This window comes from Aquarana catesbeiana, linkage group LG07, assembly GCF_042186555.1.
Source record: "Aquarana catesbeiana isolate 2022-GZ linkage group LG07, ASM4218655v1, whole genome shotgun sequence".
Classification (NCBI taxonomy): domain Eukaryota; kingdom Metazoa; phylum Chordata; class Amphibia; order Anura; family Ranidae; genus Aquarana; species Aquarana catesbeiana.
Genome location: NC_133330.1, coordinates 34803878 through 34823257, shown reverse-complemented (window position 1 = coordinate 34823257; position 19380 = coordinate 34803878). Strand labels below are relative to the sequence as shown.

General features: G+C 41.0%; 1 protein-coding gene across 1 annotated transcript in view; it reads left to right on the top strand.

Moving 5' to 3' along the window:
- LOC141102910 (matrix metalloproteinase-9-like) overlaps nt 1-13850 on the top strand; it is a 79266-nt gene extending 65416 nt beyond the window's left edge. Inside the window, exons 5-6 of the mRNA XM_073591951.1 lie at nt 5953-6126; nt 12336-13850. Coding sequence (XP_073448052.1) covers nt 5953-6122 — 170 coding nt within the window. The 3' untranslated portion in view covers nt 6123-6126; nt 12336-13850. The remainder of the gene's footprint in view (nt 1-5952; nt 6127-12335) is intronic.
- Nucleotides 13851-19380: the final 5530 nt, after the last annotated feature.

Below are 19380 nucleotides of genomic sequence, written 5' to 3'. Positions count from 1 at the left end.
AGACGGCACAGACAACCCTCCTGCTCAACAGGTGCCTGAGCCACCCTTTTGAACTGTCAAATGTTTATTCATTTTTATTGACTTTGGTGGAACACCTAATGATAACTCGTGACACATTTAAATATGGTCTATGATTTATTTTAGTTCTGCAATTATATTTGAATTTACATTGAAGATGTGTGTATATAAACCTGAATTGCTTGCTGCTTACTTTATTAATATTCGCGCTGACTTTAGACCATAGGCTTGCGCAGGGGTTGTGTCGGGTTTGCCTGGGCACACCCTAATCGCCCCGTGTGGCGCAGATTTCCCCTGCTGATAGTTCACCAAAGTCCCTAAACAGGGCTCCTAAAAAGAATTGTAAAAAAATAAAAAAATAAAAACTTACTGAAACCAACCTCTGCCCTACTGACAAGTCCCCTGCTCTACTAACACTGCCCAAGTTTTATTACATTTGAGGTGCACACCCTAATACAATAGGCTGTGCACACCTATGCTTTAGACATATATTTTTCATCTTTGGATATGCATTTTCAGTGACAAAAGAAGAGGTTCATCAGAAGAAAATGCTTTGGAATGAAAAGAAAAACAGTTAATATTTGGTTTGCTTTTCAAAATTAAACTCCAGGCACAAAAAATTCTCAGTAGTCACAAAGTGGATAAATTCACTTTGTGTGCACCAAACGAAAAATAAAACAGATATTACCTTGTAAATGTATCAGTGACATTATCACCACCATACTGCGTAGAGAGCAAAGCTGTAGGAGAGACAGCAGGCCACACTCACTACAGGTTGCCCGTAAAAGACTGCAGGAGGGGGCGGAGACAAGACCGGTCATCCTGCACAAGGAAGAGCAGCAATGACCGGTCTTTATTACAGGAAGCTCCAGCACAGAGGTAATGTTTCACACTGGATTACTGTACAGATCTGGAAGAAATACAAAAAGCACACCAACATTCAAGTAAGAATATACAGTATCTCACAAAAGTGAGTACATCCATCACATTTTTGTAAATATTTTGTTATATCTTTTCATGTGACAACACTGAAGAAATGACACTTTGCTACAATGTAAAGTAGTGAGTGTACAGCTTGTATAACAGTGTAAATTTGCTGTCCCCTCAAAATAACTTAACACACAGCCATTAATATCTAAACACTGGCAACAAAAGTGAGTACACCCCTAAGTGAAAATATCCAAATTGGGCCCGATTAGCCATTTTCCATCCCCGGTGTCATGTGACTCGTTAGTGTTACAAGGTCTCAGGTGTGAATGGGGAGCAGGTGTGTTAAATTTGGTGTTATCACTCTCACTCTCTCATACTGGTCACTAGAAGTTCAACATGGCACCTTATGGCAAAGAACTCTCTGAGGATCTAAAAAAAAGAATTGTTGCTCTACATAAAGATGGCCTAGGCTATAGGAAGATTGCCAAGACCCTGAAACTGAGCTGCAGCACAGTGACCAAGACCATACAGTGGTTTAACAGCACAGGTTCCACTCAGAACAGGCCTCGCCATGGTCGACCAAAGAATTTGAGTGCACGTGCCCAGCGTCATATCCAGACGGGGAAATAGATGTATGAATGCTGCAAACATTGCTGCAGAGGTTTAAGGGGTGGGGGGTCAGCCTTTCAGTGCTCAGACCATACGCTGCACACTGCATCAAATTTGTCTGCATGGCTGTCATCTCAAAAGGAAGCCTCTTCTAAAGATGATGCACAAGAAAGCCTGCAAACAGTTTGCTGAAGACAAGCAGACTAAGGACATGGATTACTGGAACCATGTCCTGTGGTCTGATGAGACCAAGATAAACTTATTTGGTTCTGATGGTGTCAAGCATGTGTCGCGGCAACCAGGTGAGGAGTACAAAGACAAGTGTGTCTTGCCTACAGTCAAGCATGGTGGTGGGAGTGTCATGATCTGGGGCTGCATGCGTGCTGCCGGAACTGGGGAGCTACAGTTCATTGAGGGAACCATGAATGCCAACATGTACTGTGATATAGTGGAAAAACTCAGCGTCAATGGTGAAAAGTTGAAAGATCCAAAAAGTGGATCATAAAAAAATATAAATAAATGAGTTTAAGTGGTTGAAAACTAAAAAAACTAAAAATACACATAACCCAAGCTGCTCCCCAATTTGAACATAAATGATCTACCGGTGGAAGTTTATAGATGGGGGGGGGCTAGTGATAATTCAAAAAAATAAAAAAATATAAAGATAAAAAATATTGTTAAAGTGCAACAAATATAAATTGTGCTTTGTATAGTGAAAAAAAGAAGAAACATAGATTTGTATAAATATTAACAGTGGGACTGAACCATAACACACAGAAACCAACACAATGGTAACAATGCCAATCATATACTGTATATAATTTGCAGTGAAAAAATAAATTCTAAAGTAGAGTGATATCTTCCAAAAATGTGCCAGTTCCTTGCTGTTGATAGATAGAAAAAGTTCCTTCACCCAAAGAAAAAAATACACCTTGTAGAAATGGATATCTGCTTACCAGATACCAATGACCCCTTTATTTAAAAAGAGAGTCACTAACGCTTTTGCAGGATTGTGCCTGCTCACATGGACGGCTGGATAGCTGGATGATGATTAGGCATGAACCCCTCCGGTCCCAATCGTTCAAGCAAGGGATATATGGGAAACAAACAAAGTCTCCATAGTGTAAAACCTTTTATTAAAATGCTAAGGATAACATTAAAAAGCCAAATGGCCGCTTACATTTGTGGGTGCCTACCCGGCACTGGAGCTGCTCACTTGTCAGGGTATGGTTGGTATCAGAGATCTGTCGCACCACATCGAAAGACGGCGTGCGTTCCACCCAGCATGAGAGACAACCAGATGACCGGACGTTGGTGAAAGAACGTGACCACGTACCGCTCCGACGTACGCTTCGTTTTGAATGTCCTCAGGGAAGCGTGACGCTTCCCCGAGGACGTTCAAAACGAAACCTTGTCTCTCATGCCGGGTGGAACACACGCCGTCTTTCGATGTGGTGCTACGGATCTCTGATACCAACCATACCCTGACAAGCGAGCAGCCCCAGTGCTGGGTAGGCACCCAGAAATGTAAGCAGCCATTTGGCTTTTTAATGTTATCCTTAGCATTTTAATAAAAGGTTTTACACTATCGAGACTTTGTTTGTTTCCATTGTGTTGGTTTCTGTGTGTTATGGTTCAATCCCACTGTTAATATTTATACAAATCTATGTTTCTTCTTTTTTTCACTATACAAGGTACACACAAAGCACAATTTATATTTGTTGCACTTTAACAATATTTTTTATCTTTATATTTTTTTATTTTTTTGAATTATCACTAGCGCCCCCTATCTATGTACTGTGACATACTGAAGCAGAGCATGATCCCCTCCCTTCGGAAACTGGGCTGCAGGGCAGTATTCCAACATAAATATTTAAAACACTTATGCCCTGTACACACGGTCGGACTTTCCGACGGAATATGTGCGATCGGAGCTTGTTGTCGGAAATTCCGACCGTGTGTGGGCTCCATCGGACTTTTTCCATCGGAATTTCTGACACACAAAGTTTGAGAGCATGCTATCAAATTTTCCGACAACAAAATCCAATCCTTTAAATTCCGATCGTGTATAGACAAATCCGACGGACAAAGTGCCACGCATGCTCAGAATAAATTAAGAGACGAAAGCTATTGGCTATTGCCCCGTTTATAGTCCAGACGTACGTGTTTTATGTCACCGCGTTTAGATGGATTGGATTTTCCGACAACTTTGTGTGACCGTGTGTATGCAAGACAAGTTTGAGCCAACATCCGTCGGAAAAAATCCATGGATTTTGTTGTCAGAATGTCCGATCAATGTCCAACCGTGTGTACGGGGCATAATAGCATTTATTAAATCCAAGAGTCTTTAGACTTGATGCACAGTCCACTTTTGATAAAATAGGCAAAAAAATGCAAAAAAGAGTTTAAAGGTGATCCACTCCAGAAGAAAAGAATTAGAGGCAAGTTATAATTCATGGATCCAGACGATTAACCATCTCCGCGACACTTGTTAGACAATCCCCCAAAGGAAGTTCACTTACCAGATATTACTGGAGATACTGCATATCTTTGGGTGTGTTGTTGTCAGCAAGGCTCTGTGAATCTTCATCCAATATTGATGGGTAGGTGTATGGATGTCAGGTGGCTATAATCAGCAATCACTGCATCTTTCCATCTATATATTGCTCGTTATAAGCAGAAAAAAAGGAGTGTACATAGCGTAATCCACTTTTTCAAAAAGATGTGTTTATTCAGTAACTCCTCATAGATGTACACTTACAATAAAAACATATGTTAAAAGCATAAATAGAATTATAATGAAGAAGTTGCTCCCTCCTGATATACCTCTACACCGCTACAGCGGTGTTCCCAGGTGAGGCAAACCTTCAGGGCCTGATCACGCAGCAACCTATACTACTGAATCACGCTGTCGGCTCTCCAGTTTGCCTGACCCGGGAACACCGTTGTAACGGTGTAGAGGTATATCAGGAGGGAGCAACTTCATCGTTATAATTCTATTTATGCTTTTTTGCTTCCTATTTTATCAAAAGTGGACCGTGCATCAAGTCTAAAGACTCTTGGATTTTCTAAGGGCTGTTAGTGTTTTAAATATTTATATTTGGACACATTTTTCATATATTGTTTTCCTATTATAGTAGCAGCTTTGTAGATATTGTATCTTTACCGTGAGCGCTGAGGGAGAGATATCTACCATTGTTTGATCATTTCTCATTTGTTTGTCAGTATTCCAACATAATAGCGACTCCAAATACACCTCCAACACGACCACTGCCTTGCTAAAGAAGCTGAGGGTAAAGGTGATGGACTGGCCAAGCATGTCTCCAGACCTAAACCCTATTGAGTATTTGTGGGGAATCCTCAAATGGAAGTTGGAGGAGTGCAAGATCTCTAACATCCACCAGCTCCTTGATGTCATCATGAAGGAGTGGAAGAGGACTCCAGAGGCAACCTGTGAAGCTCTGGTGAACTCCATGCCCAAGAGGGTTAAGGCAGTGCTGGAAAATAATGGTAGCCACACAAAATATTGACACTGTGGGCCCATTTGGACATTTTCACTTAGGGGTGTACTCACTTTTGTTGCCAGCGGTTTAGACATTAATGGTTGTGTGTTGAGTTATTTTGAGGGGACAGCAAATTTACACTGTTATACAAGCTGTACACTCACTACTTTACATTGTAGCAAAGTGTCATTTCTTCAGTGTTGTCACATGAAAAGATAGAATAAAATATTTACAAAAATGTGAGGGGTGTACTAACTTTTGTGAGATAATGTACATGACTCTTCAGACAATATGAAACATTTTCCATATCAGTTTTAGGCTGGGTTCACACTGCCATATGAAGCGGCTTACAGCAGGGGGTTCTGTTCGTCCTTCTTCACCATTTCAGGTCCGATTTTGGTCAGAAATTTTGGCTGAATTCAGACCTGAAATGGACCAGAAGATACACAGGACTCCTGTGCAATACGCTCCGCAGCCGTCCTGGAGATGTGTGAATTGGCTCCATAGAGAGCCGGTCGCAATCTCCTGACATGCGAATTGGATGCGGGAAACTCACATCCAATGTGCAATAATGTGAACCCAGCCTTATGGGGTTTAAGTCAATTTAGGTTGGTTTATTAAAGATATTGTTCAATAAATGAGCTGTGTAAACCCAAAACACTGTAGCTTTGCCCTTCCATTCCAAATTGTCCTGTGTATTACTTGAGCAACGTTCAACTTTCTATATGTAATTAGGTTAGCTAAGTCTATAGCTCTAAGCAGTCATGGTTCTTCACATTATTGCTCTTTTTAATTTTCCTTGATACATTTTTGTATGCATTATGTTTATAGAGAAGAACTTCTGTATAGTATTTTCCTTTGCTAGGTAACTCTGTTATACTTTTTTTTACAGTGATATATGCTGTAGGTGGAAACGCTAATGGTCAGGTCTGTGTCTTCCCATTTATGTATAAATCCAAGTGGTATTCTGACTGTACCGGTGATGGAACCGATGATGGGCGTCTCTGGTGCGCTACAACAGGAGATTATCATAGAGATACGAATTGGGGATACTGTCCATAAAAATGTAAGTGTTGTGTTGGTCTTGCTGATGATGTGCTGTGAGTTTAGCAAAACTCTACACTTATATCTACATTAACAGAACAGTTGTCATGTATAGGCCCCAGAATCTTATAGATATTATCTGTGGTCCTGTTTAAGGAATTTGCATATTTGTAGGTGGATGCAGTGCAGCGTGGTGGCAGAAAACACTCAGAGTCTCAGTGCAGAGAAACAGAAATATATTGTATCTGAAGTTCGGCAATACACAACAAACCCAGCAGGAAGGCAGCCGGACTGGGAACACTCACAGGATGTAACAATGATGTGTCAGTAGTAGAAGATTTCAGGAGTGCCGACAGCATCTGTCGCAAGGAGCGAAATTCAGCTTGGCCAGTCTGTACCCCAGTGGGTAGGCTTCCAGATAGGATGGAGTGTCCCTGCACTTTCCCTACTCCTTGGGAACCTCTCCCTGATGCTAAACACTGTCCCTGCCAGAAAGATGACCTATCCCTACTCTAGCCACACGTGAAATGCGCACCGAGCCTGGGAGCCAGGATCTTAAATAGTCTCTGTTTGACCAAAAATGGCCACCAGAGTCACAAATGGTGTGCCAGCATTCAATCGGATAACTGTGACCCAGGAAACCATAGAGGAACTAAGTTACTCTTTACTTCTTCACCCTCTGCAATGTCGCCACGGTTGAGCTCCAGCTGCAGTGGAGAAAGCATACTACACCTGCCTACATATGTTTGCCAGCATTAGCTCCTTTAACTATCCAAAAACATAAAACACGTCTGTAAATTTAAATGTTTACATATTTCTCCCTTGAGGAATTTAATGGTATTGCCAACTACACTGATTAATTGAGTAGTCACATCAGTAAGTAAGCATATCCTTTTTTTTTTTTAATAAGAGCTAATATGCCCATTGCAAAAGTGCAGTGTATGTGTTGTCTTTTTCTCTTCCAGCTTCTGCTGGCATTGCTCTCCAGGCTACTATAAAAGTTTCAGGCAAAGCGCACTTGGTATCACTCCACCTGGGATAGGAGCCAGCGCTACAGAGGACTCCTGCTCCCAAAGTGGCCTGTGCCGGCTCCGTGTACTCCGATGCTCTGGGAGGGCGTTGACCATAATATTGGCTTTTAGTCCCGCCATCCCAGAGCATGGGCATGCGCTTCCTTGGTTTAAGGTGGCAGGCCACTGGTTGAGCACCCTGTACTGTAGATCATGCTCCCAGGCCCGTTTCCTCTTGGTAAAAGAATGAGGCCAGTAGATCTTTAGGGATGGCAGGAAAGTTCTTCTTCACCAACACCAGAAATACAAATTGTCTGCCTTGTCTTCTCCTTCCCAAAGGATATTCTTTTGTTTAACGGTATAGCTGTTAGCCAATGCTGTTTCCAGACAACTTTCTGGATTGAAATTGGTATTTTAAGACAAACTGCAAAGTTCTATGAACAAAAAATGATAACTTTTATACTTTTGTGGGCTGTGTTTGAGCATAGCTCCCAACTAATCCTCATTTGAAGGGATTATCCTTCATTCCAAACCAAATCTGACCATCTGTCCCCCTCAATTGTTCCACGTTTTGGCCGGATGCTTTTGCTTTTTTGGCATTCCCATTATTCAAAGCTTTCACCTAGTGTGTGTTTTGTGCTTCACGTGCTACTTTATGATATCAGCGAGTGACTTGTTTTTTTTCCACTTCTTTCTACTGCTGTTTTTTGCATTTGCTCTTATGGATTTATCCACATTTTTCCCTGGTATGTCATGGTTTGTTATAGGAGAGAAGGAGGAGGAATAATATACAGGAGAAGAGATATTGCAGGTATTGGACACATCCAATGCTGCTGAAGAGGCCATTTAAGGCAAACTCTGCACCGCACTAAAATAATCGTATGCACAATAATTGCACTTAACATACTAAGTGCTCCAGAAACCATGAATAAATAAATGTCCATAAAGTCCATAATAGAAGGTTGAAATAAGGATGCAACAAATCCAGACGTATACTGCAGCTCCTGGTATGATGATCTAGGATGGATCCACTCAGAAGCACATGAAAGAAACATATCATCAAGGTGCAGGCGTTAGTAAAAACAATGTAGCATTATTTTATTAAAATATTGCATACTTTCATGTGAGAAGCTCATGCCCAGGTCAGAGTGCCATGCATGATAGAAAGGGTAGTGCCAGAATCAAGTTCCAATTTGCCAATCAAACAGCATCTGTGCAATGGCATCAGTCCCGCTGGATGGAAAGATAGCCAGTGGCATCTAGGCTGTAACTCACTGACTAGAGGTAGAGCAATGTCAACAGGTGGGCAGGCAGCAACACGTTTCAGGGGCACCATCCCCTTTGTCAAGCTGAGAGAGTTCTGGCTTATAACTCAGTGGACTAAAACAGAGGGGGAGAATAAGAGTGAGCAGCAGGGCCTTGCACAGTTGCTTTGTGATAAGGCAAAGTGGACTGCAAAAACCAGCATGTGGAAAATTACAAATTGGACATTACAATAAATTTCATCAACATACTTATACACAGACTTAACTCAATTCATAAAACTAGATTACCGCATATGTAATCAATACAAGCAAGGTTATAAATAATGAAAATTATCATAAAAATTAAAGGGCCATTAAACCCAGACTATGAAAAACTCTCATTACATGTTATATAACAGAGTGTTCATACAAAGCCACTAAAACATTTGTTTTGTGTTTGACTGAAATATACCTGGTTGATCCTGCCTTCAGCTGTCCCTCCCATCTTTTCTGTGTCCCCACTGCAGGTTGATATTTTGTAAACCAGCTGGTGTCCTCTACGGAGCATGCTCTAATTTCAGTTCTCTTCTATGCTTTTCATTTCCTCCTTTTTTTTTATCTGTGCAGCCTACATGACTATAGAGCCACACATATGGGTGTAAACATTGGTAAAAGACACAGAAACTCCTCCTCCATGCCCTCTTAATGCTAAACAATATAGGGTCGGGGTATAGTATATACTGATTGATTAAATTCACTGAGAAACTCAGAAAAAGCTTTTAATATAAATCAGTATTAAATATATCAATTAAATTACTAAAGTAAAAAAAAAGCCTTGGATGCAGATGCCGTCTGAACAAAGTGAAAGTTAGTGTCAAACATCTTTGACTCCACTAACTACAGATTAGGACACAAAACATACACATTGCTCTTCTGAACCTGTTTTTTTAGGTCACCTGACCGTCACAACACCAATCAGGGCTGACCAGACACAGACTGTAGAGAGCACACATAGCATACATCAGCATATTAACTACTTCAGCTCTGGAAGATTTACCCTCCTTCATGACCAGGCCATTTTTTTTGCGATACACCACTGTGTTACTTTAACTGACAATTGCACGGTCGTTCGACACTGTACAGAAATAAAACGTTTGTCCTTTTTTTCCCTACAAATAGAGCTCTCTTTTGGTGGTATTTGATCACCGTTACGGTTTTTATTTTGTGCTGTATAAACAAAAAAAAAGACCAACAATTTCTAAAACAAAAACAGTTTTATTTACTTTCTGCTGTAAAACATACCCAATAAAAAAAATCTAAAAAATCAAATTTCTTCATCAATTTTGGCCAATATGTATTATGCTATATGTTTTTGGTGAAAAAAATCAAAATACACGTATATTGATTGGTTTGCGCAAAAGTTATAGCATCTACAAACTATGGGATATTTTTATTTTTTTACTAGTAATGGCGGCAATCAGCGACTTATAGTGGGACTGACATATTGCGGCAGACAAATCAGACACTAAGTGACACTTTTTTAGAAACCAGTGACAATAATACAGTGATCATTGCTAAAAATATGCACTGTCACTGTACTAATGACACTGGCTGGGAAAAGGTTAACAGCGGGGTGATCAAAGGGTTAACTGTGTGCCTACCCTGTGTTTTTTTACTGTGTGGGAGGTGCTTGTATTAGGGAAAGACATGGATCCATGTTCCTGCTTAGCAGGAACACAGAATCAATACCTTCCCTACTGACAGAACAGCAATCTGCCTTGTTTACATAGGCAGACTGCTGTTCTGCTTGTGTCCTGTTTGATTGGCGGGTCCCACTGATTGGCTCCTGCTGTGTCCAATCACAGTGGAAGCGGCTCGCCGGCAGCACTCATGCGCGCCGCAGACCTGGAAGTGCAGGAATTAGAGGGGAGACTGTGAGCCAGGCCTTCTCGTCCAACATCAGTGCCTGACTTCACAAATACACTTCTTGAAGAATGGTCAAACATTCCCATAGACACACTCCTAAACCTTGTGGACAGCCTTCCCAGAAGAGTTAAAGCTGTTATAGCTGCAAAGGGTGGGTCAACTCAATATTGAACCCTACAGACTAAGACTGGGATGCCATTAAAGTTCATGTGCGTGTAAAGACAAGTGTCCCAATACTTTTGACATTATAGTGTATGTGTGGGCACATACTGTATACATCTCTTTTTATGCATGTATTTCCTTTTATGTCTATGTAGTACACTACTAGAGGTTGATGGGTTTCATGTTTGGAATGATTTATTACTGGCATTTTAATTAAATTTGAGTGGTAACATTTACTGTGCCTTCATAATTTCTCAATTTAAAACTATCTATTTATTATCTCCACAATAGTTTTATATTAATATTTCTTTTTATTTAATATTATTATCATTTTCATTATTTATAACCTTGCTTGTATGGATTGCATATTGGATGACCAAGTTTTATTAATTTAGTTAAGTCTGTATATAATGATGAAATTTATTGCAATTCCATGTCCATTTGTATTTTTCCACATGCTGGTTTTTGTAGTTTGCTTTGTCTAATCACAAAGGAGCTGTGCAAGGCCTTGCTGCTCACTATTCTTCTCAATCTCACCCTCTCTGTTCCTGTGTCTTATAAGCCAGGACTCTCTGCTTACCTGCCTGCTTGACAAAGGGGGGCAGTGACCCGAAACACGTTGCTGCCCGCGCATCCCCATGACATTGCTCCATCCTTTGACAGTGAGTTGCACAAGTTACGTCCGCAGATGCCGCCGGCCATCCTTCCATCCGGCGGGTCTGACGCCATTGCACAGCAGCTGTCTCATTTACAAATCAGAAGTTGGTTTTGGTGCCGCCTTTTCCATCATCTGTTGCACTCTGGGCTGGACATGAGCGTCTCACATGTAAATGTGCTATGCTTTAATAAAATGACGCTACATTGTTTTTACTAACTCCTGCACCCCGCTGCTATGATTACTATTACTACTACGCAGAGTTCAGACGGTATCCCATAAAATATTTATAACTAAGATTTCTTGCAACTAGACAGACATACACATCTAAACCACTATTTCCTAAATGGAATTTCTTAATGATTTCTGGGATAGTGCATGACTAAGGTAAAGCTATAGGGGAGGAACTGCATGCATCCACAGTGCCAATATCAGATGTGCTCATGATTAAAGCAATCTCAGGAGGATTTTGGAAAAAGAGCAACTTTTTAAATTGCATGAAAGCCCTAGACGCTAAAGGCCCCTTTCACACGAGCGGTCCGATCAGGTCCACCTATCCGCTTTTCAGGCGGACCCAATCAGACCCTCCATTCTATGTTGCAGTGGACATAAATAGACTTGTTTTCTTTTACATTTGCCTACCTACAATCCAATCCGATCCAGCAAAAACAAACAGAAGGGGATCCGTTCCCCTCTGTCTGGCTGGATCTGATCAGAGAGCAGTCGAGTGTAAATGGACAGCTGGTCTGTTTACATCTGACTGCCCATAGAGCAGAGCGGTCTATGTCTCTGTCCACTCAGCATAAGCAGAATAGACACGGACCTCTCATCCACCCGCTCCATTCAGCAGGGGATCCATGGATGGACCCCCTGCTGAGAAAAACGGATCTTTCCCATGTGAAAGGGGCCAGACAGGGCAACACAGTGACTTAGAGGGTAGCACTTCTCCCTTTCAGCAGTAGGGTCCTCATTTCAAATGCAGACCAGGACACTAACGGCATAGAGTTTGCATGTTCTCCCTGTGCTTGTGTGGGTTACCTCTGGTTTCCTCAGCTGAGTGTGACTTCCTTACCTTTTAGGTTCATTGAGTTCCCAGTGAGAAAAACGCTAGAGAAATACAAATTTATGTTGATTAAATGTATGCAGCTCAGGGTCGTGTAATTATAACAAATATTTCTCCTTGTAATCATGGTCATGTGACACAGCAGTTACAAGTTTATCTTTATCAATATAGGGGCCCAAGGGACTAAAGCAAAATCTGGAGTCAACCACGAGAAGGAGAATGCTAGAAGATGATTTGAAAATGCCGGCTGAAAAAAAAATTTCATGGAACCACAGCGCCTGATTTGCTACATATACAGTGACATATGATTAATATTGAAAATATATTTACTTTTGTCAGTTTGTTATACTCTTATCTACAGTACTAATCTTCATGTTGTGCACGTTGTGTGCAATTGTTGTTTTACCTATATTGCTGAATATGTTACAAGGTACTGGTATGTTCTTGGAGGGGGAACCCATGCTGTTTTTTTTTTTGTTTTTTTTGGCGTGGAGTTCCCCTTCAAGATCCTCAGAGCACAAGTCGCATGCCAAAGACGGGTCAGTTAGGATGGCGATCGACTTTGATCCGACTTCAGTGATATTTAATGGGCTAAAGTAGGATCAAAGTCGGACCAAAGTAGTGCAGGGAGCATTTTCAAAGTCGCACCAGTTAAGACGGCTCCCATAGGGAAACATTGATTTCCACACGTCATGCGACATGAGCTCCCAATGTTGGAGCGTTTGTCGTACCAGTGTGAACCCGGCCTCAATGAAACCTTCCTGCTGACTTTGTTCTGTTTTGCTGGCGATTTCCCTGAACATCAATACCAGATCTTTATCATTAATTAGGGTGCAATGTGAATTTCGAACTGGAGCCCCACACAAAAAAATATTTTCTAAAAACATGGTGTGGGGCTCTCTCTAGAAATTCATACTAGACCCATGGCGGCACAGTGGTGTAGTGGGTAGCACTCTCGCCTAGCAGTAAAAAGGGTCACTGGTTCGAATCCCAACCACGACACTACCTGCCTGGAGTTTGCATGTTCTCCCTGTGCCTGCGTGGGTTTCCTCCGTGTACTCCGGTTTCCTCCCACACTACAAAGACATGCTGGTAGGTTAATTGGCTTCTGTCCAAAATTGGCCCTAGTATATCGATGTGAGATGGGGACCTTGGATTGTGGGCTCCTTGAGGGTAGGGACCGATGTGAGTGTAGGATGTATGTGTGGAGCGCTGCGTAAAATTGATGGCGCTATGTGGGTACCCTAAATAAAATAATGATATAATAGATGAGCATCTTAATGAGACACAATGTATAGAGATAGGGACAATTGTAGACACTCACTCAGGTTGGACTGGTGTCTTTATTCAACCTTACTAACTATGTAACTATGTAACCCTCATCCTGGATGAGGGACTGGTATTGATTTTAAGGGGGGCCCCAGGCAAAAGAAAAAAGAAAAGTGTGTGCACTTATGATCTTATAATGAGATTAATGGTTTCAACTGATGCTCTGCTACGTGTAGAGCCCAAACACTGATTCTCTATTCTTATCTGATCCCATGATAAGACCCAAATATTAATAACTCCCCCATTTGATCATTTAACTCGCTTATTTGGTATGTCAAACAGCTTGTCTTTGAGCCAGCACCCTTTTACAGATGTTTTTTCATTGTGCATTGCATAGGATGGGAGTTCTTTTTTCCAGATTTAGACATCTGAGTGATTAAAACATTTGTTTTGTTTCATTTCATTTTGATTCGTTAATCTAGTTCTTTAGTTTTGTTCGGTGTATTCGTTCAATTCATATTCAGGATTCGTATTCAGAATTTTCTTCTAATTTACCGAATTTTTTAGATTCAAAACGTTCAAGTCGGTAAATTTTAAATAGGTCAAATCAAAAATTTTTGATTTTTTTCTATTCGAATGCAGCAGCCAAAATGTTTACATTTAAAAAGTGCATTGTGATTATAATGACTCTTTAAATCGCTTTGGCTTAACTAAAACAGCATTATTTTGAAATGGTATTCTAATAACACACACAGCCTTTGATTTCAGAAATATGTTTACAGTTCGATTGCTAATAGAATTTTAGGTAAAATTCGATTTGAATTTCAATTTGAATTTCGGAATTTCATTTTGTTATTCGGTAAACTTTGTTTATGCTGTAATTCGGATATTTGGATATATATAAATGTAGCACTGACCCCCGAAGGAGCTGCTGATATTTAATTGGGCCTGTACTCTGCTTTTACACCCCCAATGACTTGACTCAATCCCCTTGACACAGCTGTGGTGCAGTCTTATGCCCCGTACACACAGTCGGATTTTCCGATGGAAAATGTCCGATCGGAGCGTGTTGTCGGAAATTCCGACCGTGTGTAGGCTCCATCGGACATTTTCCATCGGATTTTCCGACACACAAAGTTGGAGAGCAGGAGATAAAATTTTCCCACAACAAAAATCCGTTGTCGGAAATTCCGATCGTGTGTACACAAATACGACGGACAAAGTGCCACGCATGCTCAGAATAAATAAAGAGATGAAAGCTATTGGCCACTGCCCCGTTTATAGTCCCGGCGTACGTGTTTTACGTCACCGCGTTCAGAACGATCGGATTTTCCGACAACTTTGTGTGACCGTGTGTATGCAAGACAAGTTTGAGCCAACATCCATCGGAAAAAATCCTAGGATTTTGTTGTCGGAATGTCCGAACAAAGTCCGACCGTGTGTACGGGGCATTAGAATGAAGCTAACAGTAAAGGATAACCCCACAATGTACAATATAATAACAGTATACGTTTGTTATTACCTGGGTATCCGATGTTCCACCTGATGGAAAAGGAACAACGCTCCACACAAGTTGTACTCAACCAGAAACGTAATTTTACTGGAATTGGTAGAAAAGTGGTATTACAATATTTAGACTGTCACACCAACATAGTGCAACAGCCCAATGAGTACACACAATATTTAGAAGACACAAAGTTATATCAAATGATCTCTGGAAGTGCGTCTCCAAGTGGGACTAATGCCAGAATGGGAAATACCTTAACTCTGGCACCTTCCTACTTGCAGTGTGCCCTTGTAATCACAAGAAGACATTATTAAATAAAGCACAAATGCAATCCCTAGGGAGCTCCCCCTGCTTTAGAATGTAAACCCTCTGTTAACCAGAAATAGGATGCAAGGCCTTGCAATGAAATAGGCAGTCTTTTCTTTGTCATCTGTCTCATGCTAGTTACTTACGAATTATAAATTGTAATCCAATGGTTAAATAAACCAGGGTTAGATAAAGTGAATGTTGAAAATTATCCTTGTGGTGTAGTAACCTGCAACTGTCTCCGAAGCAATTAACTTCATGTAACACAGTGTTAGAAGTATAGGAAAGGGTAGGCTTGAGGCCTGTTTGAAACTCAGTCTTTGGTTCCTTAAGATCCCTTGTGTAGAACTACAGGTCCCAGCACACTGTGTTACAGAATTCAGATGTGTAAAAGTGCATTAGGAAACTTTGGGCAGCAGCCCTTTCAACCAACTAGGTCTGTGTAGCAGGACAGCTCCGCTCCGGTGCACTGGGTCTTGCTTCCAGCCAGCAGGCGCCGTTACACCGCTCCGCTCCGCAAGATGAACCGGGACCCTCTGATGGCCCTGACAGTCGTCTCTGGATCCTTCTCAGTTCGGTCCCAGCATCTCTACAGCTCACTGTTGCACAGCAGAGTCGCTAACTGTGCCACTCCGCAGTAGGTGTAGGCCGCGCTCTCTGGAACACCTCTGCACAGGTCCTCACAGGCAGGCCACGCATCCAGAAGTGCCCTAAGATGTCTGCCCGAGGCCTTTTTATAGCCTACCCAGCATGCCATTCAGTACTGGGTCTTGCTGGGTAAAACACTCGGCATTCTGGGTAGGTAAGTTATTGTGAAAAGTAAATAAACAGTCACTTCCTGTCATATTCTTGAAATAGGAAAATAAAATAAAGTCCATTCCACAATTTGGCAACTAGATGGTGCCACATACCAAACTATAATACTGCTCATAAATTAACATTGTATTACATCAGTAGGCAAAAATGCTGGCGCTACATAAATAATATACTGTATAGGGGAAGGCTGCATGGTGGACACAGGCTGTATGGTGGACACGGCCTGCATGATTGACACAGGCAGTGGGCAGAGGCTGTATGATGGACACAGGCTGCATGGTGGGCAGAGGCTGCATGGTGGACACAGCCTGCATGATTGACACAGGCAGTGGGCAGAGGCTGTATGGTGGACACAGGCTGCATGGTTGACACAGGCAATGGGTAGAGGCTGCATGGTGTGCACAGGCTGCATTGGTGGGCACAGTCAGGCTGCATTGGTGGGCAAAGATAAAGTTGTTGTTAATATTTATTTTTATAACTTAATTCTGCATAAAACATTTATGTGTCATTTCATGGTATCATTTATGAGGGTTTGTTTAAGGATGGAATTAAGGGCGGGGCATGGATGGAATTATGAGCGGGGCAACTGGTGACGAGTTGCCCTAAGAGACCTGGCTAGAAGCTCAGGACTTGAAATTTTGAGCCCTTTATATATATAAAAAGATAAAAAATCTTTTTTAAACGTGCCCCGTCCCGCTGAGCTCTCGTGCAGAAGCGAACGCATACGTGAGTATTAAATGGTGTTCAAACCACACATGTGAGGTATTGCCGCGATCGTTAGAGTGAGAGCAATAATTATAGCCTTAGACCTTCCCTGTAACTCAAAACATGCAACCTGTAGAATTTTTTTAAACATTGCCTATGGAGATTGACTTGGTTAAATTGATGATAGGCAACTCCTATCCTCATATTGATTAGTGGTTCCAAATTAATAATAACTACTGCAGTAGGGAACAGACACAAAAGATACGCTCAGCATCTTTCCAAATAACTGTTCTGCTTTATTATGACACAATTGAAGGTTTTTATGCAAATGATAACAAAGGGTATCACATTAATATTATAATGTATGTTTATGGTAACAAGGGGCGTTACATAGGCAGGCTTATTCTAATCAGGTGGATAGGTAAAATACCGCGCCAATCTAATAAATCAAAGCAGCAGCCAACACTACAGAACGACTAGGACTGTGTAGAATAAATAAACAAAAAAGTGTAGCGCTAAAGTATATGCTGTGGAAAAAAGGGGTTTTAGAGCAGGGGGAGGTCAATCCACATTTGAAGTGGCACGTAACCCCATCCAGGCCAAAACCACATAGGTATGTAAACAAACAATATCACCACCTAAATAAAAAAGTGCAATGCTCTTTGTTTTAGGAAAGATGCAGATATACATGAAAGTGAAAATAAAGTGAAATATATCAACAAATACTAATCTCAAAAGTCCACATTTTTGATAGTGAAGAAATATAAAAAATGTCCACAATGATGGTGGGGAAGTGTAAATCCCAAGTGAATAATAAAGACTTAATAATTTAGTCCATATATTGCATAGTGCAGTTGAAACAAATGGAACCCAAGGCAGATATCCTCACAGTAAAGAGACTCCAAATCAAAGTGAAAGGTAGAATACTCTTACCAACTTCGGTGGACTCACAAGCCGTGGGCGGTGAGTCAAAAGAGCTTGTACTGTCTCACGATGAATGACAGTGTCCTCCCGACGCATTTTGTCATACAAGACTTCGTCCCCAGACGAAGTCTTGTATGACGAAACGCGTCGGGAGGACTCCACTGCCGCCATTTTACTTGCAAGCGCTTTTTATTCTGAAATACCTTCAGGACAGGTTCCGGGCCCCCCATCCAACGAGGATACCTTCCGGTGCACAACCCATCTTTACACTGTCATTCATCGTGAGACAGTACAAGCTCTTTTGACTCACCGCCCACGGCTTGTGAGTCCACCGAAGTTGGTAAGAGTATTCTACCTTTCACTTTGATTTGGAGTCTCTTTACTGTGAGGATATCTGCCTTGGGTTCCATTTGTTTCAACTGCACTATGCAATATATGGACTAAATTATTAAGTCTTTATTATTCACTTGGGATTTACACTTCCCCACCATCATTGTGGACATTTTTTATATTTCTTCACTATCAAAAATGTGGACTTTTGAGATTAGTATTTGTTGATATATTTCACTTTATTTTCACTTTCATGTATATCTGCATCTTTCCTAAAACAAAGAGCATTGCACTTTTTTATTTAGGTGGTGATATTGTTTGTTTACATACCTATGTGGTTTTGGCCTGGATGGGGTTACGTGCCACTTCAAATGTGGATTGACCTCCCCCTGCTCTAAAACCCCATTTTTCCACAGCATATACTTTAGCGCTACACTTTTTTGTTTATTTATTCTAATCAGGACCCGAAAGAATGTAAACATTTACTGAAAACATTATTAGTGCTGTGTGCACAGTGAGGGCAGTGTGCAATACATACAAAATACAATACAATTATATACAGAACTTACAAATTTCCATTACAGTCTCCCCTCTTTTGATCAATATTTTGATCACTAACCATATCTGCTATAACCTTTAACCTGGAACCTTCACACGCTTAGGTGGAGGTAGTCCTGGCCAAAGAGGCAAAAAAAACTCCATTGTGGAGAAAATAATAGCTGAGCAACTTTTTCATTACAAAATGACTTTTCATTGTGAAAAACAAATGATTGATAAGACATATTTACAGAGTACTGGCTGTACACTCCTGTGGCCAGAATAGCCTTCTAGCTGAATTGTGGGCATGCTGACTTATCAGCATATGTAAACACAGACTATTCTACATAAAATGGAAAACATACAAAAGACAAAATATGACTTCAACATGGCTGAACTACTTTTCAAATATATATATCCCTTACAATTAAAGTAATTGGATAAAAAAGTACCCTAGTCTGTGATCACAAGAGGGAAACAAATCAAACACAGAGATTTATTTAAATTTAGTCATTTTTGCAGTGTCTGGTGTGGATCCAGGTGACTTTTCCTTCAAGTTTTGCAAAAACTGTACATGAAATAGATGCTGTATTGAGTCTCCAAACATTCCTTATATATAAATGTCTCTTAACAATCCACAAGTCACCTGGGTTTAGTTTTAGATCCTTCCAAACTTTTAGGATCTGGAATTGGGGAGAAAACACATAAATGAGTTTGTCAAAAAAACCTTAAAAGATCAGCAACATTCTCTGAGATCCGAATGGAGGACTTCAGCTGCTGAGACAAAATATAAGCAAGTGAGTAACACACTCCCAAACCAAA